At 37.0% G+C, this 25,523-nt stretch overlaps 1 protein-coding gene across 1 annotated transcript in view; it reads right to left on the reverse strand.

Moving 5' to 3' along the window:
- Positions 1 to 690: 690 nt before the first annotated feature.
- Positions 691 to 25,523, reverse strand: part of TSGA10 (testis specific 10) — a 28,511-nt gene continuing 3,678 nt past the window's right edge. Inside the window, 15 exon segments of the mRNA XM_074149505.1 lie at positions 691 to 829; positions 3,231 to 3,335; positions 3,658 to 3,860; positions 8,502 to 8,687; positions 9,245 to 9,355; positions 11,589 to 11,757; positions 11,985 to 12,040; positions 13,325 to 13,479; positions 17,832 to 17,947; positions 19,353 to 19,504; positions 22,051 to 22,128; positions 22,299 to 22,472; positions 22,820 to 22,975; positions 23,462 to 23,662; positions 25,073 to 25,138. Coding sequence (XP_074005606.1) covers positions 691 to 829; positions 3,231 to 3,335; positions 3,658 to 3,860; positions 8,502 to 8,687; positions 9,245 to 9,355; positions 11,589 to 11,757; positions 11,985 to 12,040; positions 13,325 to 13,479; positions 17,832 to 17,947; positions 19,353 to 19,504; positions 22,051 to 22,128; positions 22,299 to 22,472; positions 22,820 to 22,975; positions 23,462 to 23,662; positions 25,073 to 25,138 — 2,067 coding nt within the window.

Here is a 25,523-nt window from a genome sequence, read left to right on the forward strand (position 1 = left end):
TATTTCCTGCAAGTCATGAATTGAAGCTTTTTCCCCCCCAGCTGGCAATATATTTTTTTTAATGCATGCTGCCATCAAGCTACCAAAAAAGTGTGATACAACAAGCATGCAGCTACCAAAATATGAAACTAAGCTGAAACTGAACTGACAGGGGAGTAGCTGCATATTATGGAGGCTCCATTTCACTGATTGCTAAAAGGAAAGCTGGGCTTGCTCCTCCTCAGGGTTACAAGCATTTGAAGGCTTTTAGAATGCATTGATGTTTCTTCTAAAAAATGCATATATAGAGAGTAAAAATTATCCTGAAAACTACTAGAAGAAGAAAGGCTGGATAGTTAACAGCTTTTATGTAGGAAAGATGAAAATATTTACATCTACACCTGCACAAAATGGTGGCAAGTCAAGTAGAGATCTTCTGTAGCATTATTTCTATTACGGTTTTAAGAATTTATGACTATAGCATCCCAGTACAAGTAGTTGCTATTAACCCCATACTTTTGATACAGCTCAATAAAACAAAACATAAGGAGTATTGTCAAAAGATTGTGGTCCTTAATCTTCTTGTAACTTTTCTTGGAGCAATGTAATTCCATGGAATTCAGTCAATATTTCGAGAAGAAATATCAGAGTTCACGCTTTTATTTTATTTTTTTACCCTCAGTGTTTGGAACTTAAATGTCATTGAACCACTTATCCATCCAGGGGCCAGTCCAAAGACCAATCAGGAGGTCGATAATGGGAACATTCTGGTGATGATGTTCTTAACGTAGAGCTTAACTGATATGAGATTGTACGATCCTGGCATCGGCACTCCTGTACAGCACGTTGCCTAAATGAACATTATTTACAGTGAGACTAAGCACTTTTCAAAAATCATCAAAATTATCTCATAGTCATTATCATCTTTTTTGTTTCCCTTTTAAGATTGTCAGCTATTTTATTTTATTTTAAAAAGAGACATGGTGTTCATCATATACTTCTCTGAAAGACAGATCAGTGACTCTCTTCGAATTACATCCTTACTCAAATCTAGTTCTACATATCCATTGTCTCTTTTTTCCATAAAGACACAAGCTAGCCATGGTTGCTGCAGGTTAAACTCTAAAAATTGTAAAAATCTCCAGGGATGAAGAGCCTAATTTGAAGGTTATTCACAAGTCTGCAACACAAGGACAATCACTAAATCACTAAAGAACCTGGGTACTGGATCAATTCGTAACTCCTGCATCTGGGAATAAGGGGAGGAAGCAGGTGGGATTGGATAATACATTGGAAAATTGGTACATACTCGTCTGGGATCCTGGTTTCAGGATGCCAATTGTTTACACGAGGAGAATCTAGTCTGTGTTGGACTGGAAAACTACTAGGAAGGGTGGCTACAAGAACCCCTGAGTTTCAACATATAACCCCAGTAAAAATGATAAATGAATGGGTGTATTGGGAGCATAGCACTGACCCAGGCTGGAAAAAAGGACTCCAAGTTGCCCAAAACCTTGCAAATGAAGGTATAACTGGGACTGCCCGTATGCTATTGAACTGAAACTGACTCCAGTGTGACTTAGCCATTACTACAGACCTACCTATGGAGCACATCACCGAAACAGATCACCAAAACCTGCAGGAGAGGGATCAGATCCAGACCCATCAGCTCACAGATCTGAATCTACAGGCAGCAGGAGCCCAGTGAGACGGTAACAGTCTTCCACCTACCTACCAACATCCCACAACCTTGTGCCTGGGGAGGTGATATGCACTGTAAAGACTATGGAACCAGACTTATCTACATTAACTGCTAGTCTTACTAGCATTGTTGCTTTTAAGGGCTTTACTATGCCCATGCTCTACTGTCTTTAATGGACAAGATGGTGCTGGCAATGGTGGGAAGTCAGAGTGCAGCCGCTTGCAGCTCTCACAGGTAACATCACCCTGTAGAATACCAAGTTTGGGTATGAATGTAGCAAAACTATGACCAATGGGGAAAAGCAACCATGGGCAAGTTTTTTATTTAGGAAGAGACTGGGGCAGAGAAAGAGAGGTACAAGGGCAGCAAAAAGGAGGGTCAAGAAACAGAAAGGGATAAAAAGATATGCAAGTTGTGAGTGGGGTTGTTCAGGGGTGTCTGACAGTTGATCCCTGTGCTTGGTCACCACAGCCAGAACAGAACAATAAACCAAACCTGTTGTTTCCACATGAGTCCAAACTGCTTCCGCAGTCAGGAGGGTGGGAGAGATGGGGAGGTGCTTTTTCTGAATGGTAAAGAAAAACCCAGACAGATGGATTAAGCCTCCTAGTATCCCTGTGTTAGTGCTCATTCAAGGCCTGACAGCGTTGGCACTTCCACCTCCTAATTTCAGGCATTATTTCATTCTGTGCCAAGGCAGTAAATCAATATGACTAGTTAAGTCAGTGTTAGAACAAGGATATCATCTATCCTCTTGTTTAAACTGACAACAACAACAACAAAAAAAAACAGTCAGTAGTGACATCTGCTGCTTCCATTATACACTATCACGATACCAACTTTAAGAATAGTATTTTTCCTCTCTGGCTAATCTTCTGGTTTTCACTTGCCACTACCAGAAATACAGATTGGCTGTGAGAAGTTTGAGTTTCTTTCAAAACAAAGGTACTCCCATGTGGCTCATTCTATGCACCCGAAGAAGCACAAATGATACCACCCTTTAAACTGACTTGCACATCTAACCCAAAAGTTCAGCGTTTTGCCATGCGTTTTGCCATGCATTCAGGGTGCGTGTGGACCTCTCAAGACAATGCTCTGACCTGTTTTAGTTCACTAGTACAAGTGTAGCCAAAAGGTAGCCCTTCATATCGCAGAATTAGTAGTCTATAAATCACTTGTGTAGCCAGCTCGTCACCTAGACTCTCACTATAGATCAAGACAAGCTTCTCTATAAATGAGTGAAGACATACGAACATCTTCAGAGAAGTGATCCATCCCATCCCAAAACAGGGAATTCTAGAGAGCAGCCTATCTCAGTGTGTCATTTCATTGGCTATAAAGGGAACCTAGACAACCAATTTAGACAGCATGTATACCAGCTACACAGACTGAATTCAGTGACATGAATAGCCTCCGAATACACAGAAGATGTACAGCGGAACAAAACCAAACTTTGCTGTTTACCCTACTGATCAGTCTAAACCTTGGTACTATATTGCTTGTTACCCCAGTTAAATGCAGGAAGCACAACACCAAAACATATACTTGCCTTTCAAAGCGCTCAGTCCCCAGCTGTCTTTTGGTGAAATCCAGTTCCAGCTCTAGCTGAGCTGCTCTATTTCTGAGCTGAGTTAAATCTTGACTCTGCATAGCACTGTAAAGTCCATATAGTTTAATTAGATATTAACTATAATCCTCCAAGTATCTTACCAAATACAATTATCCAAAATTAAAAGGGCATCTATACCATGCAATTGAGATTAAGAAGATTTTTTGGAGTGAAATATAACAGTACACAGAAAAAACTATTAGGATATAACTGGGGAATCAGAAGCAGGTTTTTGGTATCTTCTGCTGGTGAAGTAACCAAGGTACATTAGCCATTTGAAAATGCATCTAGATATAAAATCATCTGTGTGTATATACACTTGGGAAGAATGAAAAAACTTGCAATATTCTCCTGGTCATTTACTCACAGTTTATTTTCTGCCAAAGCAAGCTGTTCCTTGAGAAACTGAATTTCAGAGTCTTTTTCTTGTTTTTCTATCTGTGACTGAAATTCTCTCTCATGATTGGATGCAAGCAAAGATTCCAGGTTTTTCATAGATGCTCTTTCATTTACCAGTTGTTTTCTCAGCAGCTCTATTTCAGAATAGGATGACACACACTTGCTCTGCAGCTAAACAAATATTTTAAAGTTTTATCTATCTATTATGGTAACCTTTAAAAAAAAAAAAAAGAGCGAGAAAAAGAAAAAAGGAAGTCTGGGATGTATGACCAAAATTCGCTCTCACTCCACTGATGATTCGCGTTACATTTGCCTTCAGTCAAAATCTTGTGTCAGATTGGCAGACTGAGGGAGCTGGGGTTGTTCAGCCTGGAGAAGAGGCGGCTCCAGGGAGACCTCATAGCGGCCTTCCAGTACCTGAGGGGGGCCTACAGGAAGGCTGGGGAGGGTCTGTTTACAAAGGCCTGCAGTGACAGGATGAGGGGCAATGGTTTTAAGTTGGAGAAGGGGAGATTTAGATTGGATATTAGGAAAAAGTTCTTTACTATGAGGGTGGTGGAACACTGGAACAGGTTGCCCAGGGAGGTGGTTGAGGCCCCTTCCCTTGAGATATTCAAGGTGAAGCTCGACGAGGCCCTGGGCAACCTGGTCTAGTTGGGGGCGTCCCTGCTGACTGTGGGAAGGTCGGACCAGATGACCTTTGGAGGTCCCTTCTGGCCTGGACCAATCTATGAATCTATGAATTTATAAATTCACCCAATGTATGTATCAGAATATAAATGTTCTTGGTAGAACTGACAAAATGCTATTAAATATATGGATCAATGGGGATATAGACTGTAGACAGAATCATTAAAAAGAGGGGAGAAGTTCTGTATTTTGTTGAGGCAAGAAACTACTGATTAACCATTTGCATGCAGGAAATGGCACGTGGTATAACAAACCAATATCTGGATCTCCAGCAGAGTGAGATTACGCTTATTTTACTTAAAGAAGCATCAAGAATAAATTTGGGGGGAAAGGGAAAATGAATAAAATCCAAAATGAGACTAAGCATCTATGTATCTTGGGGGAACCTAAAACAGAATAATATCCATGAAACCTGGTATGTTCCACTGAAAAAGGAACAACGGATGTACCTGAGACATAACTACACAAAAAGAGAAAAGAAAAAAACCCAAACCAACAAATCAAAACAAACAAACAAACACACACACACCCCCCAAACCCAACAAACCCAGAGATGGTGAGTCAGGAAAATCTGTATTGAGTCAGCTACAGAGACACAAAAAACTGCCTGTTTTAATCTTAGTGTAAACAAGCTAGATGGTATTTTTCGTCATCTTTTCATGTACGCATTTTAGTATGTCTAACTGAGTCGATTTGGGATACTGCAAGCACTTTTATCTGTATTTTACTCAAACCTAGTTTACATTTAGCACAATAATGCTCACCCAAAGGTCATAATAAATCTATGAACTGAGACATCTTACCAAACACCCCACCTCTACAGCACATTCATCAGAATTTTCAGAGGATAACCATTTGTGTGTTCAAATCAGATATTGAGAAAGCTAAGGTCACAGGCCAACAGGGAAAAAAGAAGAAAATAGAAAAAAAGAAAAAAAACTTTTTTCACTTTCCAAAGCAAAACTCAAATGATTTGGATTTACCAAACTAAACTAAAAGGTATCTTCAGTCTGAAAGATCCAATTTTCTACTGACAATCAAAAATCTAGTTCCTTTGCCTATAAACAGTTTCTATATTCTACTTTTGTATTTCAGAACAAAAGAATACTGAAAACTGTAGACAGCATAAATTATTGGACAATAAACGCTACTAGAAACACTGAAAGAACAATATTATTCAGCATCAGATTTGATTTCCACTTCTGAATATATGTATGCTGCAATGTAGTAATGCAGATTTCTGTATTGGAATAAGAGCCCTATCTGATGGTTATACATGGCTGATGAAAAACCACTGGTTGAAAGGTATGAAAAAAAATAGTGAAAATTTCCCAACCTCAGACTTTTCTCCAACTCGATTTCTGCATTTTTCTCTACTGAAAGTGTTGCTGCTCTCCACAGTCCCAGAAAATCCCTTCACTGACAATCTCACAGAAGGATCCCGAAAGGCTTAGTGTTATAAAATCTCACAAAAGCTTCAGGCAAACCTCTTATGCTGGAAATCTTCCCTATCAAAAGTATCGTAGAGGATTCCACAAGCATAAAAAAAGACATTGCACACATTTGGCTGGAGCAAACGCCCAACTGTCAAACAGCAGCTTTACCCATGGCATATGGAAAAGGCATAAAGGTCAAAACAGAATGCTGGAAGCCTGTAAAGAACAACAAATTATCTCAGCTGGAGCAGAGAATGGATAGGACAGTGATAGAATCATACTGAAAATACCTGAATATTCTGAGTATGTATGAAAATTTTTTCAGAGTTTATCCAAGCTGAGCTTTTAAAGATTTGCCTACCAAACATGAATTTTGTAGGTTTTGTAAAAATCAAGGTCAACAGAAATTGATTTTCAAGGGAAATTAAGGAGAGATTATTAAAGAGATGTTGATACTTCCTAAAAGTCAAGCATTTTGAAGTCCATATCAAGTTTCTTTACTAATAAACTACTCCAGCTACTCTGCTTACTTAGTGACTAGATGTAAAATCCAAGACATTTTTCAAGAGAACAACCAGTAATTTTGAGTTCTGACTTTTGAGTATTCATAGTAAAGCCTTGCAAAGCAGTGAGCTTTTCAAATAGTATCCACCCTCTAAGGAGTAAGCCCCTAAGGAAAACATTTAAGCATTTCAATTTAAAAAAATCAAAACACTAATCATCAACAGGGATTTCTTTGATCATTCTAGATCTCAAAGTAGATTTAGATCCCCTAAGTATAATGTTAACATGAACTTATTTTTCTAATGTATTTCACATACCCTTTCTACCTTCTCTGCTGTGTAAGTTAACTGCTGATTTATTTAATTATTCTTTGACTGCATATAGTTTAATGCAAAGCTCTTGTGTAGATGTGAGATTTGCAAGTAGAGAAACTCCCTCATGATGTATTTTTGAAGCTCTCCATTTAAGGCAGAAGTCTGAGACTTGTATGCTGCTTCTGTTGTTAAATAGCAGTAAAGGAATATCACATAATCAAACCTCTACTGCAAAGAAAACTTAGAACTGCTTCCAAAATCACATAAAATACGTCTATGTAATTGTGGTGAATTTTAAGAAGCAGCAGTCATTTATTCTGGAATAAACTTTAAAGTTATTTCTTTAAATAACTCCCATATATAAAAACTAAAAGAGAAGAGTTCTTGCTTCTGACAGCAAAATCAGCTACTGACATTTTAAACTATTCCTAGAATTCAACTCTGTCTGCAGAGCTAATAAGGCTCAAAATTCTGCCACAGGTGCCATTCCATTTTCAGATTAGACACTCTTATTTTAACAATAAAATGTATTCTTGCATGTAGATAATCAGCGAATGCTGAGATACTGTCAGTCATATTTATACTGCTGTCACCCATAAACTCAGGCATGACAGAAGTCACACTAAAGAGAAGTCCACAAACCAGCAGCAGCAGTTCTGACTACAGGCGTTCAGAATTTTGTATATCTTAATTTAACATAGCCTAGGTTTTTCATTACTGAAAACTTTGCCCTTTGACACCTGACTAGTATTTCTAGTCACTTCTAACTACTTAATTTTCGGTAGGTGGCAGAATGAATCTGGGAGGTTGTTGACAAAAGCAAAGGGAGAGATAAAGCACTGTACTTTCTTTGAAGGATTTCTTAGGAATGAGACCAAAAGAGATGATTGTAGGGGGAGAGTGTCACATTAGTTCTAGCTCTGTCTTGCATAAAAAAAGCACAGGAAACACAGGGCACTGCTAAGCATGTTAGGACTTTTTTAATAAGAACTTCTCAGTTTTAGATATGTGCCTTACATGTAACTGCTGTGAACCTGAACATGATATCCATCTGGAATTCTGACTCAATTTGCTGACAGTTTTCACGAAGAGGCCTGTTTATTGCGATATTTAATAGCAGGCACGTGGGAGGGAATTAGCAGGATGACATCTCTACCATTTGAGGCTGGCTGGACAAACTAGGATCATGTAGCAGTTTTATTACATTCAAAAAATGTCAAAATCTGCCACACAATCTTCCTGCACTGCTTTGCTACTGTTACGTTCTCATCCATTTCCTGAACAGCAGCAGCTCAGTGCCTCCTGAGTATCTAACGTGCATGGATGATCCTCAGTAGCCTATGTGATATTCAGGAAGCAGAGATGATCTGCAACAAAAATGGTAATAACCCAAAACCAGAAGATAGTTTATATGTTCATAATGTATTTTCAAAGGCACACTGTGCATGTCCCCTTAAGTTCTTCAGATTTTCAAGGGGGAAGAGGATCTCTGGGACACCTAAAGCAGTGGAAAAAAGGCTGGAAAGCTGGAAGCAAGAAAAGCAGGGACAGGAACATAACAGGTGAAAAAGCACAAGGTATGCTGTGGAGTTTTGTGTGACATTATGCCTTTGATCATTCCAAATACGAGAGCATTTTGGAACTTTTTTCCCTTAAAATATGCTATTATTTTTAAAGATCTTTTTCCAAGAGTGACTAATGGAAATATAGTCATATTATTAAATAAAACCAAAGTCCATACAGTTCATTGTAGCAAGTATCTCTAAAATATAAGAAGTGGCATTAAGCATAATTTTCAACAGCTACAGGCTTAAAATCCTACCAGACCATTTCAAGGGTGAACTATGCAAAGAAGAATTTCAACTTACTTGCTCCATCTCTGTTTCAAGGGACTCCATTTTCTCTTTCAACCTGCGGTTCTCGGACTCCACACCAATCAGTGCCCATTTAACAGAGCTACAATCTGCTTCTTCTTGATGGCATTTTGCTTCCCAGCTTTCTCCTTGTTCACGGGCTTTGTGGTAATTCTCCAAAAGCTCGCAGTTCTCCATCTCCTAACATATAAATCTTGTTAGTTTAATAATTCAGAGCAAGCTTCACAAAATAGGGGTATCTACAGGTCTACAGCTATGACATGGTATTGGATGTTCTCTTTCCATTGAAAACTTTGCCATCTAGCCAAAACATCGAGAGACTTCTCAGTAACCAGTGTTTTGTTCAAGATGGCTGCATTTTAATGCTCAAAAGACAACTGTTAAAAATGGCTAAATTAACATGACAAATATGAGGCATTGCAATATATTGCAGAATTATTTCTTTTGGTTTTTTACTATTAATCCCATATGGTAAGAAAGACAAAAGAGTTTCAAGTCTCTGTATTATTCACTCTCCAAATTCTTAAGTTTAATAAACACACACATGCATATATATAAAAACACACTGAAATAGAATTCCTTGTGTACTGCAAAAACAACTAAAAAAACGTGTTCAAGCTGTGAAAAACCTGTTAGTAGAGTGCAAATAAGTTTCAGCAAGGAAGCAAATTCTTGCATGGAAGCATGGTTAAAATTTCATTTTTAGTTAAAACAATAGGTTTAATCCATATACCCACTTTAGACTTCAGTATGCCCTTCAGCCTGACAATATCTGTGTTTGAATCCTGGGCTTTCAACTTCATGTCATCAAGCTCATTCTGGTACTTTGCTAGTTTTCTATATAGTACCTATGAAGAAAAATTTGTTTCATAAGGTTAATGTATAATGTTTGTATCTTTAAAAAAAAATAGAATTAGTGTGTATCTAGTGCCTATGGCTTTATGAACAAGTTATTTAAAGGCTATATAAAATTTAAATAATGTATATTTCTATAAATAAAATTTTACATGTATCAAAAATATTTACCTTCTTTGAGTTACAAATAATAAATTTTCTTAAAAAGAAGAAAAATGTTAATAAAAGAATGTAGCAGTTAAGAAGAAAAAGATGGTTTACTTAGTAGCTAGGTGGTCATAACAAAATAGCCTACCCCATTTAAGGAGCAGGGCTCAGAGTCAGTTCCCTCTTTTTTACATGTTACAGTCTCTTAAAAGCCCACATTTGAAAAAGCAGAAAACAGCTAAAAATTGAATTAACTAAGTGGTTACCTCCTAATCAGGGGAAATAAAGCCACACATATTAGGAAAAGGCATCCAGTTCTGGCAGCTATTGCTCAAGAAACACAACAGAGTCAAGAAAAAATACTGCAGAAAGGCTGTCTTGAACTGTCCTGTTCAGAAACTCCTCCTTCCTTACAAAATTACTATGAGAACACTCAGCTGCAAGAACCAATATGTGTCAGGTGGGGAGAAAGTAGGCTATGGAGAAACTCGTGTTCCTTTGTGAAAAGACTGAATTGCTGAGAAAGGTTCTGTTAACTTTTTCAGTAAGCCCAACTGAAGCAAAGGCAATGCTATTTTAAATACTTTGAACATCACCTAAATTAATGGAAGAACCTAGAGGAACCATTACATATTATAGATGCAAGCCCAATAAAAAGTAGTTGATTCTGTGGGGCTAAAACTTTTTGTTTCTAACTGCTTCTACAGGCATCCAGGCATTGCAAAGAAAACCATGAAGCCTTTGAAGGTAGCTAGAAGCAACAGGAGGATTTGCTTTGTACCAGCTGACCACATCAGTATCAACTGTGATTCTGAGAGAAGGTAAAGGATAGCGAGTAATCTCTTTCAGCAATCCATGTTTTTAGTGGCACTCACTAGGAACCTAGTGGCACTACCTTTGGTGATTAAAGCTACTAGGACCTTGACTTTTCTAGCACGCTCACAAAGGGCGCTAAAGAGAAAAGATTAATGTGTTTGAGAGAAGAATTATTTAGCATGGGAGCTGTCTCACCTAATTTTCGCAGCACAGAATTAGGCACCTGATCTAAACTAGTTAGCTATGCTTCCTCTGTAACAAAGGGAGAGAAACAGGTAGGATGAATCACTTTAAAAACTGGGACGGGATGAACCTCCTTTGGAATACTTTTCTTCACTTAAAAGGGAGCCTTAATAACTTGAAACTTTTATATAGCTAAAGTCACATGAAGTTAACCTGCTCCTTCAAAACTGGGTAGCGCTTCTACAGGAAAAGAAAGCCAGGTGAGCAGAAAGCATTTTCAAAGACAAAGATATCCTAAGCAGTAGAATAAGTGCAGAGAAGAAAGAACAAGTATCAGAAAACCTAAATGAAGGCAAGAGATTGAACAAAAAGAAGAAAACCCAGAACATTGCACAGTGATGAACTACTGCAGGTATTAAGTTTAATTTCTAGCTGCTTGAAAAACACATTGATGCATGAACACTGTGTGTGCATGAGACGACACTTTAGTTTTAAGTATTTTAACTACTTTCATTAGTAACTGCACACAGATTAGTAACACAGTAGATAATGTAATGCTGTATTACGACCAAGTATTTCCAGCATCTTCTATGCAAAAGCCACTTTAAAGGAATGTAAACAAATATAATACTATTCATAGTTTTGAACCTTATTAAAATGTGTTCTGTGTTAAATTATTAGCAAGTCAAGTTCATAAGCTTGTAAGTGCTCTGGGCCAGGCACAGCACAGTGTAAGAAATACTCTCTGTGTCCTTTATAGTATTTTTCCATATAAGCAATAGTTATAACTGCCACAGTGTTTTTACATGAAGATTATAAAAAAAACACCAATAATTAGCTGTTTCTCAAGATAAACATCCAAACCATTACATAAGAATGTAGTCCTCTTCATACCATTACATAAGAATGAAGTCCTCTTCATACAAGCGAGCCGAGCAATAAGGGATAAATCAGAGTTTGAAAAATGAGCTTAAAAACTAGTTTACAGATTTACTTCAGATGAGGGCCCAACAATTCTATGCACTACTTGAAAAATATACAATTTTCCTTTTTAGTCAAGGGTTCTCTGTACAAATATACCTGATTTTCTTGCTTAATATTAGAAAGATGCTCTTGTAACCTGTCATTCTCCTGAGCTAATGATTCTCTGTTCTTGTTAGTCTGTGCAAGTTCTTCGCTGGTTTCTTGTAGCTGTTGACGCAAACTGGTGATATCTTTCTTACAGACACAGAGTGCTTCAGAAGACTTTCTATGCAGCAAATGAAAAAAACTTCAGGTGTGACAACACTGCCCAACCTAATAAAAATGACAGCTTTTCCAGTGGTTAAGCTCACAAGTCATGAAACAAAGCTGGGACATTTTAATATTTAATAGGGTAAAAAAAAATTTATCCACTAGCATATCCTATAATTCCATTTTTGCAGTAATGCTATCAATTAATAAAATTTAATAACATTATTGACATTTTATCCTTACTTTGTGGAATGCTCCATCTCAGAAATCAGAATCTTGAAATCTGAAATTACTTTCTCCTTGAAAAGAAATACAAAGTTAAAATAAACCTCTCATCACTCCTCAGTATAAATGGAAAAAAATTAAATAATATTATCTATATTTTTCTTTTATTCAGCTAGCTGATTAATTTAACTATTTAATGCAAAATGGATTGTGGTTTTCCAAGTTTCATCCTGTACTGTTTAGAGATGAAAATTCTGATAATCTATAATTTTAGGATTCTATAATCTAATTTGGCAAATAAAGAAACAAATATTATTGTCTTCTGCAGAATATAAAACTTTAATTAAAAATTTTAATTCTTTGTCATTCAAAAGATAGCATTGGCTCACAATCCCAAAACTAAATGATGTCTTCTGTCTATTAGATAATTTATCACAGCTTTTCTACAATGAATAAACTACCAGAGTCTGGTAGTTTGCAATTAATAAAACAAGAATTCTGTCACTGTATTTCCATAAAGAAGGTAGCACAAAGTGTATCACTTTACTCCCTTGTCTTTGGATACAGATATTAAAAAAAGCATGGATAGCCTAAGGAAATGTCTTCCACTGGAGACACAACAGGTGAGAGATGACCATCTCTTCTCCAAAATGGACACCATTTTACAATTTACAGTTTTTAAAATGCAAAGTCAGTGCTTGCAGCAAGATGATTATAGCCTGTCCTGCCATATATTTTCCTTAAAGTTTTCTTAAAAATCACTGCAAATTCTGGAATCAATCATCACAACAGTTAAAAAGTACCTTCTTTAGTTTATCCTAAAATCAATATCCAGATGGCTGAAGTTGAGGTGAAAAACAAGGTTTCAGACCTGAAAACTATGCAGCTTTATTATAAAGTTTGAAATCACACTGGGCAATGAACTGATGCTATTTTCTTCAGTAAACTAGTAACTTAAGGTGAAAAGGATATCATTCAGATGCTTCTTCAATGACAACAAAGGCAATACTGTTTGGCGCCCTGCATCTCTAACGGCAGTGGACCCCAAGGACAAATTTAGGCTAAATTTTACAATCAAATATTTTATTGTCTAATTTACTCTTCTCAACTTCAGGAAAGTACTTAAAGTCTCCTCTCTTGGTAAGTATAAACCATACAAAATGCCAAACATGAGATGCTCAACACTGCTCAAACTTACTGCTGTTGAAGTCAACAAGAGTTTTATTGTTGCCTTGAAACTGGAGAAGAACTAATTCAGCACTGAGCGCTGTTGGAGATACCAATATAAGATAGGTTTGATGACCCAACAGATTCTTTCCCTATTTATCTTTTGTGACTATTTACATGTTAAAACATACTTTAATTGCCAGGCTTTCCTCAAAAGTAGCAATCTTCTCTCTTCCTTCTTCCACACAGTTTTGCAAAGTTGCCTTCTCTTTATCAAGTTGTGCAATTGTTTCTTTCAGAGCACAGATCTCCTCTTGTTGCACAAGACTTTGTCTTGAAAAGTTATCTGGACACAATCAAAAAGGTGTCATTCTTATTAATTCATCCCATTTGAAGTAAAAATTCTTTTATACACTTCTAAAGCATAAAAGAACGTGGCAAAAGCTCCCCTTCAAGAAAACACTGAAGCGTGTACCTTTTTGAAACATAAATAATCCGACTAATACTTATAGCACTGCATTTTCCCTTAGATCAAGGCTTCAAATTACCTGGCTCAAAACAAATCTATCTTTAAACAGCAAATGTTTAGATCATTAAAAGTAACTCTCTCAGGTACTATAACAATAAAGGCTTAAGCAGAATTACAGTAGACTAAAGCAATATGTAGACTACAGTGTGTAATGACTGATAAAATAAAAGAGATTATATCTTGATATTAGCCATTTTTTCTGAAATAATTTTTTTATTTATTTAAATGAACTTTATGTAAAAATGAATAGGAGTAATACATTTGTAAAATTCAACACCACTTAAAAATTGCAAAGATAATAATGAAAAAAGCAATCCATCCACTACAAAATCAAATTCTAAAAGATGCCTCTCCCTATCTTCATTCAGGTAACAAGGTGTTACACACTACATTTACCTTAAAATGGCCAGAGAATCAATCCTTATATGATCTACATACACTGAATTCACAGAGGAGAAACACAGCAACTCTTCTCACAGTGAACCTTACATCTCATAAAAACCATGCAGGCTGCAAATTGCTCTTTAAATATCAGTGTAATGGTGCTTATTGAATGAGACTTATGAACCACTTCCAGGAGACAAAACATGCAAAGTAAAATGATCTGTAGCTCAGTCTTTCAGGGACATCATAGCATATATTCACTTTCTATTTTTCCACAGAATTTCTCCCTATTTCAAAACACAAGATGAAAGATGCTCAAATTTCCACACCATATTTTTGGATGTACAGCTCTGGAACCTGCTAAGACAGCATTCAAATCTGGCCCTAAAGAAAATTCCGATAGAGCAACTAATCCTGGAAACCATTTCCAGGAACATTAAGGACAAGAAAGTCACCAGTAGTAGTCAGCATGGCTTCACCCAGGGGAAGTCACACTTGACCAACTTGACAAACTTCTATGATGAAATTACTTGCCTGGTAGATGAGGGGAGAGCAGGGGATGTTGTCTACCTTGAGTTCAGTAAGGCCTCTGGCATTCCCATAAGATACTCATAGACGAGCTGTTGACATATGGGCTGGATGAGCAGACAGGTGGATTGAAAAATGCCTGAACAGCCAGGTCCAGAGGATGGTGATCAGTGGCACAAAGCCTTGTTGGAGGCCAGTAACTAGTGGTGTGCCCCAGGGATTAATACTGTGTCCAGTCCTGTTTTACATTTTCATTGATGATCTGCATAATAGGGCAGAGCATACCATCAGGAATTTTGCTGATGATGCAAAACTGTGAGGAGTGGCTGATACACCTGAGGGTCATGCTGCCATCCAGAGGGACCTTGACAGGCTGGAAATAGGGAATAACAGGAACCATGAAGTTCCAGAAAGAGAAGTGCAAAGTCCTGCACCTGGGGATGAACAATCCCAGGGCACAATTTCCACCACCGCCCAGCTGGAAAGCAGCTTGGCAGGAAAGCTGGGGGTCTTGGTGGTCACCAAGTTGAACATGATCCACCCATGTGCCCCTGCTGCAAAGGCGGCTAACAGTAACCCGGGCTGCAGTAGGGGAAGTATTGCCAGCTGGTTGAGGGAGGTGATCCTTCCCCTCTACTCAGCTCTGATGAGACACATCTGGAGTGCTGGGTCCAGTTCTCATCTTGTCAGTACAAGACAGACATGGACATGTGGGAGGGAGTCCAATGAAGGGCCATGAAAACGACTGAGGGCCTCTCTCCTATGAGAAAAAGCTGAGAGCTGGGACTTTATAGCCTGGAGAAGAGAAGGCTCGGGGGGAGAACTTATAAGTGTATATAAATACCTGAAGGGAGGGTGCAAAGAGGACAGAGCCAGGCTCTTTTCAGTGGTGCCCAGTGACAGGATCAGAGGCAATGGGCATAACCTGTAACACAGGAGGTTCCCTCTGTAGATCAGGAAACACTTTTTTTTTTTTACTGAGAGTGACTGAGCACTGGAACAGGTTGCCCAGGGAGGTTATGAAGTGTCCTTCCTTGGACATATTCAAAAGCCATCTAGACATGGTCCTGGGCAACTGGCTTTAGATGTCCCTGCTTGAGAAGGGAGGTTGGACAAGATGACTTTCAGAAGTGCTTTCCAACCTCAATCCTTCTGTGATTCTAAGCAAGGGTGTGTTATCACCATTTTACAGAAATGGAATGGAGGCACAAAGATCAATTGAAAACACTACCTGATTATTTTGGATGCCTGAACTGTGACCTAAGAGACACTTTGCCAAGTTTACCTTCTCTTGTCTGCAAAATAATGTAACACAAAACTTGGAAATCTCAAGTTCCATTCCAGACTCCAAAAGGTTCTCTAGTGGGCACACACACTTTCCATCTTCTCCAATTCTGCCTCTCCAAGAAGATATCATTAGCTACTCATCCTTTCTCTTCACTTTGGTTAGCCCCAAGTCTTAAGGTTTCTCATCCTAGGCTCCTTCCCTATCAATCCCAAATCCACATTTTCTATCTCAATCTCCTTTTACTCCAATCTTTCTCTTGCTTTCAGCTTTATTGTCCTAGCCCTAAATATTCTGTGTGTATAGCAGCTCGCAGTTTCTAGTCATGGTGCGTGTCCAATAGCTCCAAGTTCTACCCACAATCTCTGAACTAGTCATCCAATTTTAAGATCTTTCCAGTCTCTTTAACCACTTTATACTAGCTCTCCTCACTGGATGTCTCTGATCCTTCTTTATTCCCTCCTCTCACTTCATTAATTTTCAGTCTCTGGTTTCTTGCATTGCCCCAGATTTCCCTGGTGTCACATCCACACTCTGTTTCTCAATTCACTGACTCCCAATCTTGCTGTTTCCTACTTACAGTCTCCCTTGATAACCAATCTGTCTTGTTGCAAATTCTTGTCCAGCTAATATCCTTATTCTTCAATTGTCTTCTGGCTCTTTATTAACTTTACTTGTCCTGCCTATTGAAAACCTCTCAACTTTCTTCTCTCAGCACTTTCTCTCCCCACACCTACACAGTAGTTCCCCTCCTTCAGCATATTCTGCTGTTACCCCTGTGGTGACAGGATAATAGCACAATACAGACAGTCTCCATTAATTTCAAGATTCTTTGCCTGGACTTGCCTCACAGTAATGAAAAATCCTAATGAATCTAGATTGGAACATGCTTCAAATCAGATGATATGACACCTCAGGTGCCAAATTCTGAGAAGTCGCTATGCAGCTGTAATGAACTGATTTTTTTTTTTTTTTAAGGGTTAAAATAAGCTTAATTTGGACACATTTCCTAGGAATGATCAAAAGCATACAACAACAAATAGACTGACATGCCTATCAAACATTAAGTCCTTACTTTACGGTACCAGGGGTATTGGACTTTTAAAGCAAATTATGTGGATTTTAATGTGGACAAAATATCATTTTCTCTAGCCTTCTCAGATGTGGCTTAAATACCCTTGCAGGTGAAGCATTAAGCATTAAGAAAAATTAAGTTAACTTTGAATGAAATGGTTATTCATTTGAATGAAATGTTCATCTTGAGTGAAATGTTTAAACCCAAATAATCAGAGTTTGAAATTTGGAAGTAACAGAAAACAAGATATTTTAATAGCATAAGGCAGATTTAATATTAAATGTCATTAGCTATAGGTTAGCTTTATTTTCCCTTCAAAAATTCAGCACTGCATTTGAGAACAGATTATGTCAACTGCATCTATAGAAAATAATAAAAGACTTCTAATACAATACAGTTGTAATTTTGGGAGTCAGAACATATTCCTTGGCACTACAGGAATAATAAATTCCTGTATCCATCTCATTTACTCCCATAATATAAAAAACAATAAACATACAATATAGGATATGTACTGCAAAGGATGTTGATGATAATTACATCATCAACATCATCTTACGACGCTGAGAGGTGCTAACCCTGCCTTAGAGGATCATAAATATAATTGACATGCTCAGACAACTGCACACTGGTACCAACACATGTTGTTCAGCTGATAGTATGTACTGTCACCAAAACTTACTTGCAGGGGCTTTAGTACATAATTTTAAGATGCAAAAACCTTCCAATTAATGAAAGAAAACAGATGTTTGGCACTTGAAATTTTTAAACTGTCAAAATTATATTTATTTGCATTCATCACTTCTTCTTTCAACTCGTAAGAAAAAAAAAGAAAAAAGCAGTAATATAACAATTAGCCTATAGCATTTTTTTACAAAAACTGTATCTGTCACTCACCAATTTTTTCATCCAAAAGCATAATTTTCTTCTGGGTAAGTTGCATTTCATATGTTTTCTTAGCAAGGCTTCGCTGAGTCTCTGAAAGAGTCTGTTCTGTTTTTTCATTCAATAAACTGCAAAAGGAGAGCATTAAACAGGAGAATTCAGAAGTTCATAAATTCTTTTTTTCCTTTTTGAAATGTCATTAAAATTGCAAAAGTTAAGAAAAAGCGTGATTCATCTGTATATTTTAGACTATTTGGGATATTTTATTAATGTTAACTTTAATCTCTGGATATTAAAGTCTAAGTGCTTCTGTAAAGAATCACACAAAAGTAAGAAGAATTCTTTACAACAGGTGGATGTAAAAACTTCTCGAAAATTTATTAAAATAAAAACTAGCACTTGGGACATACACTGGAATGCTTGACCTGTTTCAAGTTATACCCAAGTCATACATTAAAATCATGTAGTAATATTAATGATTCTCAAACTGTGGAAGAAACTGAAGAGAACTATCAGCTTGGTTTGAAGGAAAAAGGAAAAGATACTTTAGTAGCAGCAACTAATCTTCAACAACTCAATTTTCACAGTATTCCTAAATCTGACAACAAAGCAGCAATAACTCAGGACTGGCTTTGCAAAGGAGTTCATGTTATTTTAGAAATCACAGTATTGTGGGCCAGCATAATATTGCATGCTAGCACCCAGTATTCTCACCAATCAAAGTCCAATAAAAAAACTACAACATCCATGTGTCGACTACACCAGTCACTTGTAAGGACACATAGGTTTAGGAGAGTGTTTGCCTAACTGAATGATATTTAAGAAAATACAAGAGGACAAAGTTACATTATCTTCTCTTGCACTCTATTCACCCTGTAGCCTAGTTCAGCCTGTGATCTAGTCCTCCATATCTCTCTTCACACGTGCTTGATCTTTCCCTCCAGTCAGTAATTTATCCTTTTTTATCTTGTGCTCACTGACCTATGCTTTCTTCCCTAAAGGCTTCGATTGAGTCTAGTCTCACTACATGCTACTGAACATGGTTAGCAACTCCAGTTGAGCAGCACACCATAAACCCTATGCAAGGCTTCAGTTTTATTTCCTTTCATGAAAAAGCTCCAAGCCTATGAAAAGGATGTCTGAAACTAACTACACACACTCATTAATTTATGTGCGTTTGCTTGCCTCTATAAAACCAATAAAAAATGAAAAAAAAAATTAATTCATACGCAATTTACCAAAAAATATCAATCCTTGCATCTTCTTATAGAAAATTCCTACCTCAAAGTCAGAGTGAATTTTACTTTTTCACCGAACATAGTTTTCAGCATATCATAATATCAACAAGCCAAGAACATTTACATATAAATAAGCAATGAGGAAAAAAATTTCATTCCGAAAAGAAGGATGGCTCATAAGAACAACTATCATAAATTCCTTTCCCTTTGAGCTATATAACAGTTATGATTGATAACCAACGAACATAGGCTGATGTTACTTGTCAAACTAATGCAATTATAATCTCTTACTTACCTAAGCAAAGCATATTCAGCTTCCTGTCGTCTCAGCTCAGTTTCAGAGTCCAGTGCTCTTCTTGCCAATCTTTTAATCTCAGTTTCCACAGAATCAATGGCATCTTTCATTAGTGCCACTTTGGACATCTGTTCTAACCGTTCACTATCTAACTATAAATATAATTAAACATTAAAAGCTGAAAAAAAGCTGATTTATACATAGAATTTCTCCTATTAATTCAAATTCTACTCTGTTTTTAGCACAAATCTTTTACTGAAGGAGAAATGCCTGAGTATCTCATTTGCTCAGGGCCTGACTCCAAGTCTACTGAAGGTACTTGGCAAAGAGCTGAAATGTGATTTTTACTTCCTTTGAAGGACAATCAATTTCCTGTGTTTCAGGTCTCTGGGAATATTTTCATTTATTAATGTAAATTTTAGGTTGGTAATTATGTCCAAGGGCAAAAAATGTTCAGCATTGATCAACATTAAAACTTTTCAGTGCAAAACAACATAACAAAAAACATTATTATGAGTGTACGAAGGGAGAAATACCAGTTCAGGATGCAACACTAGCAATGATGTCTTTAGGCCTCTACTAAGTTATATAGCTATGGCGATAACTGGATAGAGAAATCACTGTAAAACACTTGCACAAAGCACTATATGACCAAGTTACGACCATGAGGGGCCTTTAGGTCTGTACCTAGAACAAAGAATAGGTCCAAAACCTCTTGCGCAGATGCCAGCAAAGCTAGTTTGAAATCTCCAATTTAAAGAAAGATGTGTTTCTTTATTACAAAAGCTTACACTTAACATTCAAAGAACTGTCCTTTCTAGATTATTTAAAACAGCTCTTTTAAGGTAAAAAATTCTCACCTCATCCCTCTCCTCATTTACTGATTCTTTCAGTACTGATTTCTACGTAACTATAATCAAAGATCAGGCCTCTAAAGATCAAGTCAGTAAGCCTCTGGTACACAGTAACTTTTTCAATACTACTGCCATAAATTTCATATTGATGTATTGCCCTCAAAGGGTACCAAATGAACTGAAATAAGATGATGTCTCCACAACAGGGCTATTCCCAATATTCACTACACATCATATGTCAAGCATGTGATTAAAGCTAATTTACTACTTGGAGTACTCAGAGCTATTTAAGCCTACCGTGTTTTCTTCATCACAGATGCACTCAGTTTAATACTATAATCCTTGGAACTATACTTATAAGCTTGGTAGGATTTAAAAGGCTGAAGAAGAAAATGAACCAGAATTTATGGCCATAAGGTCTAGAAGAAACATACACTACAGAAATCAGTGTAAATATATTTAAAAATCAAGTTCTACCGAAACTGTAAATTGATTTAAGATTTATATTCATTTTGTTAATGTTTTAATTTTCTGATGTAGCACCACATGTTAGCAAACAATAAGCTATATTAAATAGGACTTGCCAGAACGGAACGATTACATTTGGTTTTGGAGCATGAGGTCTTAATAATATACAATCATAAGATAATTCATATTGGAATGGATTCCAGCAGGTCTCTAGTCTAAATTCCTGCTCAAAGCAGGCCCAGCTCTGAGGTCAGGTTGCTCAGGGCTTTGTCCAGTCCAGCCTTGAAAAATCTCCCAGGTTGGAGACTGCTCAACTGTCCTCATGGGCAATAAGTATTTCTTTGTATTCAACCTGAATCTTTGTTTCAACTGATGCCCATTGCTGCTCATCCTTCCACCACGCACTGCTGTGAAAAGCCTGTTTCTGACTTCTTGATGAGTACTGGCGGGTAGGATTTAGGTCACTCTTAAGCCACCTCTACTCCAGGTGGAACAAGACCAGTTCCACCAGCCTCCTCTCATAGAGAAAGTGTTCCAGACCCAAGTATCATGGGAGCCCTCCAGCAAACTCTCTCCAGTTTGGCAATGTCTTTCTTGTACCATGGTGGCAAAACTGGATGCGGATTCCAGATGTGGTCTAATGAGTGTTCAGTAAAGGAGGACAACCACTTCCCTTGAGCTACTGGCTGTGTCCTGTTCACACAGCCCTAGTCCATTCCTGGCCGCCTTTGCCACTGTGGCACACTATTGGCTTATGTACAGCTTGCTGTACACCAGGATCTACAGGGCCTTTTCAGAAGAGCTGCTCCCAAACCCATTGGTCCACAACTTGCATTGGTGCCAGTGGCTCTTCTTTCCAAATTCAGAACTTGGAATTCATCCTTGTTGGACTTTATAAGGTTTCTGTTGTCCATTCTTCCTACCTGTCTTGGTCCCTGTGGATGACAGCTGTGCTCTTGAGTAGATCAACAGTTTTCCCTAATTTGATGTCATCTGCAAACTTTATGAGCATACATTCTGTGACCTCCTTCAGGGCACCGATAAAGATGTTAAACAGGACAAGCCTCGGAATAAAACACCTGTGGTGCTCCATGTTAACACTCCCCAGGATGAGCGGTATTAACTGCTACCTGACAAGACTGACCATCCAATCAAATTTTCCCCCATCCAGCTACCCACTAATCCAGACCATAACATCCAAACCTGCACACTGTGGGTGACAGTGTCAAAAGCCTTGCTACAGTCTTGGTAAATAACATCCACTACTCTCAGCTTGTTGTTTCCCAATAGAAAGCAGTCAGGTTAGTCCTGAAGGATTAAACACGAACATGACCTGTATTACATTTATAATTCCATAAATACTTATTTCCCCTTACATTTTGAATAGTAGTTTGTAGCTCTTCAATTCTCTGTTCCAAATGAGCCTTTTCATTAAACGCAGTCTCTTGGGAAATCTGTATCAAATAACAACAGCAAAACCACATATAGAACAAGTCTGAACTCACCACATACATGTAATGCAATTAAGTCTCAGGATTAGAACAGAAATTTTTACCAGCTTTTAATTTACTCTACTAAGTAGTTTTCGTGTTAAAATAACCTGGGAGGGTGTGTGGAATCAAACCTTTAACTGCTCCCTGAGGCTATCACGTTCTGTAGTCATCCTTCGGAAATCTGACAGTGCTCTCTCCCTTTCTATCTCCACACGTCTTAACATAGCTTGAGCTCTCACAATACTTTTAGGATTCCTGGGGCATTTGATAACTTCTTGACGAAGTCGGGAAATCTCTTCCTGTGCCTGTTTTAAAAAACAAAAGCAGCATAACAGAAATATGGGATAGATAATGTAATATATTACCATGGCATATGGCTGCTAATGCAAAGCATTCTAGAAACCGTGCAATATCAAAGATGAAGTAAAGATTTGGGCATATATCCTTTGATTCAGGAAAGCATTCTTAATTCAGGACAGCACTTACAAACTTGTAGTTAACTGGCAGATTCAAATCGTAGAATTTCCATAACTTTTTTTCTATTTTTTTAAATAAATGCTTTGCACGTTTTTCTTTTTTTACACAAAACCAGGATTTTTTCCTTGCACTTCACCTTAAGTTATTTTAATCATATAAACAGAAATAAAATTACCTGTTCATAAAGAATGACAACTTTGTCTCTCTCAGCTGTTAAAACTTTGAAGTTACCCTGAATTTCTGCCACACGTCGCTCAAGTTTTTTCAGCGTTGACTTAAGTTCTTCGCGTTCTCTCAATACTTTCAAAACTTCCAGGTCAGAACTCACTCCCTTAAAGAATAAGGTGATATAAGGTTAAAGTAGAGAAACAGACCTTCATATACTTTCTTATTACATATGGTTTATAAATTTCTAGAAAAGATTTAATAAGTCTCCAACCTAGTAACCTCTGGACAGTCAAGACTGTAGATATATTTATTTCTTAGTATCAGAGACCAGCTATACATAACATTTTCTAAAATATAGATTTGAGTAGCAAATGTCTCTCATAAATAGTACTGGGAGTCATGTTAATAATTACTTAAATTACTTATATTTAAAGTGTTATACATGCATGCAGTGTAAAGCAGCAGTTAAGCTCACATTAACTTCCCATTCCCACCTTATGCATCCCTCTATTTATAATCAATTATTCTTTCTTCCTGATAATTACGGCTTTGGTAACGGCTTTTCAGCATATGATAAACCAGTATTTTTAAAAATGCATTATGTACAATATGCATTATTCCTCCTTTCCAAAATGTTTTCCAAGCTCACCTGGATGGATGAAATTTTTTTGGACATGCTGCCACAAGTAGAGGTTCACTTGGGACTTGAAAATGCGTTTCTAAATACCTTCAGCAAATTCTCAGCCTCACTTTTATAGTATTCTCTGTCCTCTTCCAATGTCTTAATAAAGGTATCAAGCCTTGAAGGTGACTTCCCTTGCTTTATTTCAGCTTCTGTTTGTAAAATAACCTGCATGCGCAAAAACGATAGAATTCACTCACTGAAATAGAACTTTTGTAATGAATGATACTTCAGTATAAAATAGATAAACATACTCTTCAAAATGAAGATGAAGCAGATATCTAATTAAAATTAAAATCCATTTCATACTTCAAAGTAACTTCTGAATGTCTGTATTTTCTAATTTTTTTTTATTGCAGAATATGTCTGAATGTCCATCTAAAAAGGATCTAACAGGACAGAAAAGGACATAAAAGCTAAATGTTAATTAACTTGGAATACATCTGTTCAAAACTAAGAAGGAAAATTAAGTAGATGTGTCTTGGAATATCTAATGAATTTTTAAATATGAAAGAAATTACACCGCTATGTTTGCTTAAGAGCCATGAAAGGTGAATTTTTGAAATGAAAATAAAGTAATGTACAAATGAGTATAGTTGAAATCCAGAAAGTCATGTAGGGGCCTAAAACAGATTTTGGAGATGAATTGTAATTACAAAGTTCAAAACTGCACACCAAATCCCTCTCCATTACAATTTATCTGTTGGAAGCACCTGGACTCATGAAAGTTTAAGTACCTAGGGAATATTAAATTCTGCACATTTATTATTTTTGTTAAGACACATGCAGGAGGAGGTCTTTAAATCCCTGAAAAGTTATAAATTAAATCACCTATATCTATCAGTGAATCTAGCTGTCAAATCCCAAACTTTCTGGCTGAAGGATCAAAATCTTTCCAGAGTAAATGAGCAGTAAACTCTACATCATTAGAGCGGCTTGTTTTTTTTCCAGAGGGGGTTCTTCACAGGCTTGTGGCACAAACTCAAATATTTTATACAGGAGTAAAAAACACCAATACATCTTCCCTCCTTGAAATTTGAGACAAACCTTTAAATTACAGTAAGAAATTACTATCTTAAACACATTAAAAAATTCCCTATCAATTTATACTGGAAGCAAGTGAATGAGTCCACTTAATAAATTCAAATGTTGATTTAAGTTAGATTTACCACTGGCAAATATTTCTACAATTACAACATTCCAAAATATTCCAACAGTATCATAACTTCTTAAGGAAGATAGAAAATTAATATAAAAATTCTAAAGAAAAAATGTTACTTCTTTCTGTTTTGCAAGTGATTCACAAGGTATACAAAACAGTTATATGCAATATTGTAAAAAAAAAAATTAAGATTCTCAAAAGCAAAATCATTATAGGCTAGTTGCAAAACAGAAACAGATTCCCATCCATCTAAAGACAGAGAGCTACAAATTAAAACAGACATGTTTATCCATTCTATAACTTGTCTGTTATCAGTGAAAACAAAGCAAGTGAAATTCACGTACAAGTATTAATTTCATGTGGAAATTACTTGATTTCATAGCTACATATATATTAAGGATACATGTTTAACTCACAGATTTTAGTGTTTTCACCGTGTGTTCCACCTTCTTTATCTTGTTCCACGGGTGTCAAATTCGAATCTACCATAAAACATTGAGAGCAAGAGATGCATTAATTTTTCATAATCATTGGTGCAAATCCAGCATTTTAGCTCAACCGTTCTAGTCCAAAAGAGCATTTTGTACATGTTTTCTAGTTTGACTAGAATGAAAACATACTATTTAGTAACAATAAACTTTATCTAGAAGGGATTCAGTTAAAAGCTTTACTTTAGGTGCAGTCCAGAATCAGGAAAAACAGTAACAGTTGAGTTTCTCTCAGGTGAGTGAATGAAAAAGAAAGCATGAGACCACAGAATCATAGAATGGTTGGAGTTGGAAGGGATCTTAAAGATCATTGAGTTCCAAGCCCCCTGCCATGGGGAGGGACACCTCCCACTAGACCAGGTTGCTCAAAGCCCCATCC

This window comes from Numenius arquata, chromosome 1, assembly GCF_964106895.1.
Source record: "Numenius arquata chromosome 1, bNumArq3.hap1.1, whole genome shotgun sequence".
In the NCBI taxonomy this organism is placed as follows: domain Eukaryota; kingdom Metazoa; phylum Chordata; class Aves; order Charadriiformes; family Scolopacidae; genus Numenius; species Numenius arquata.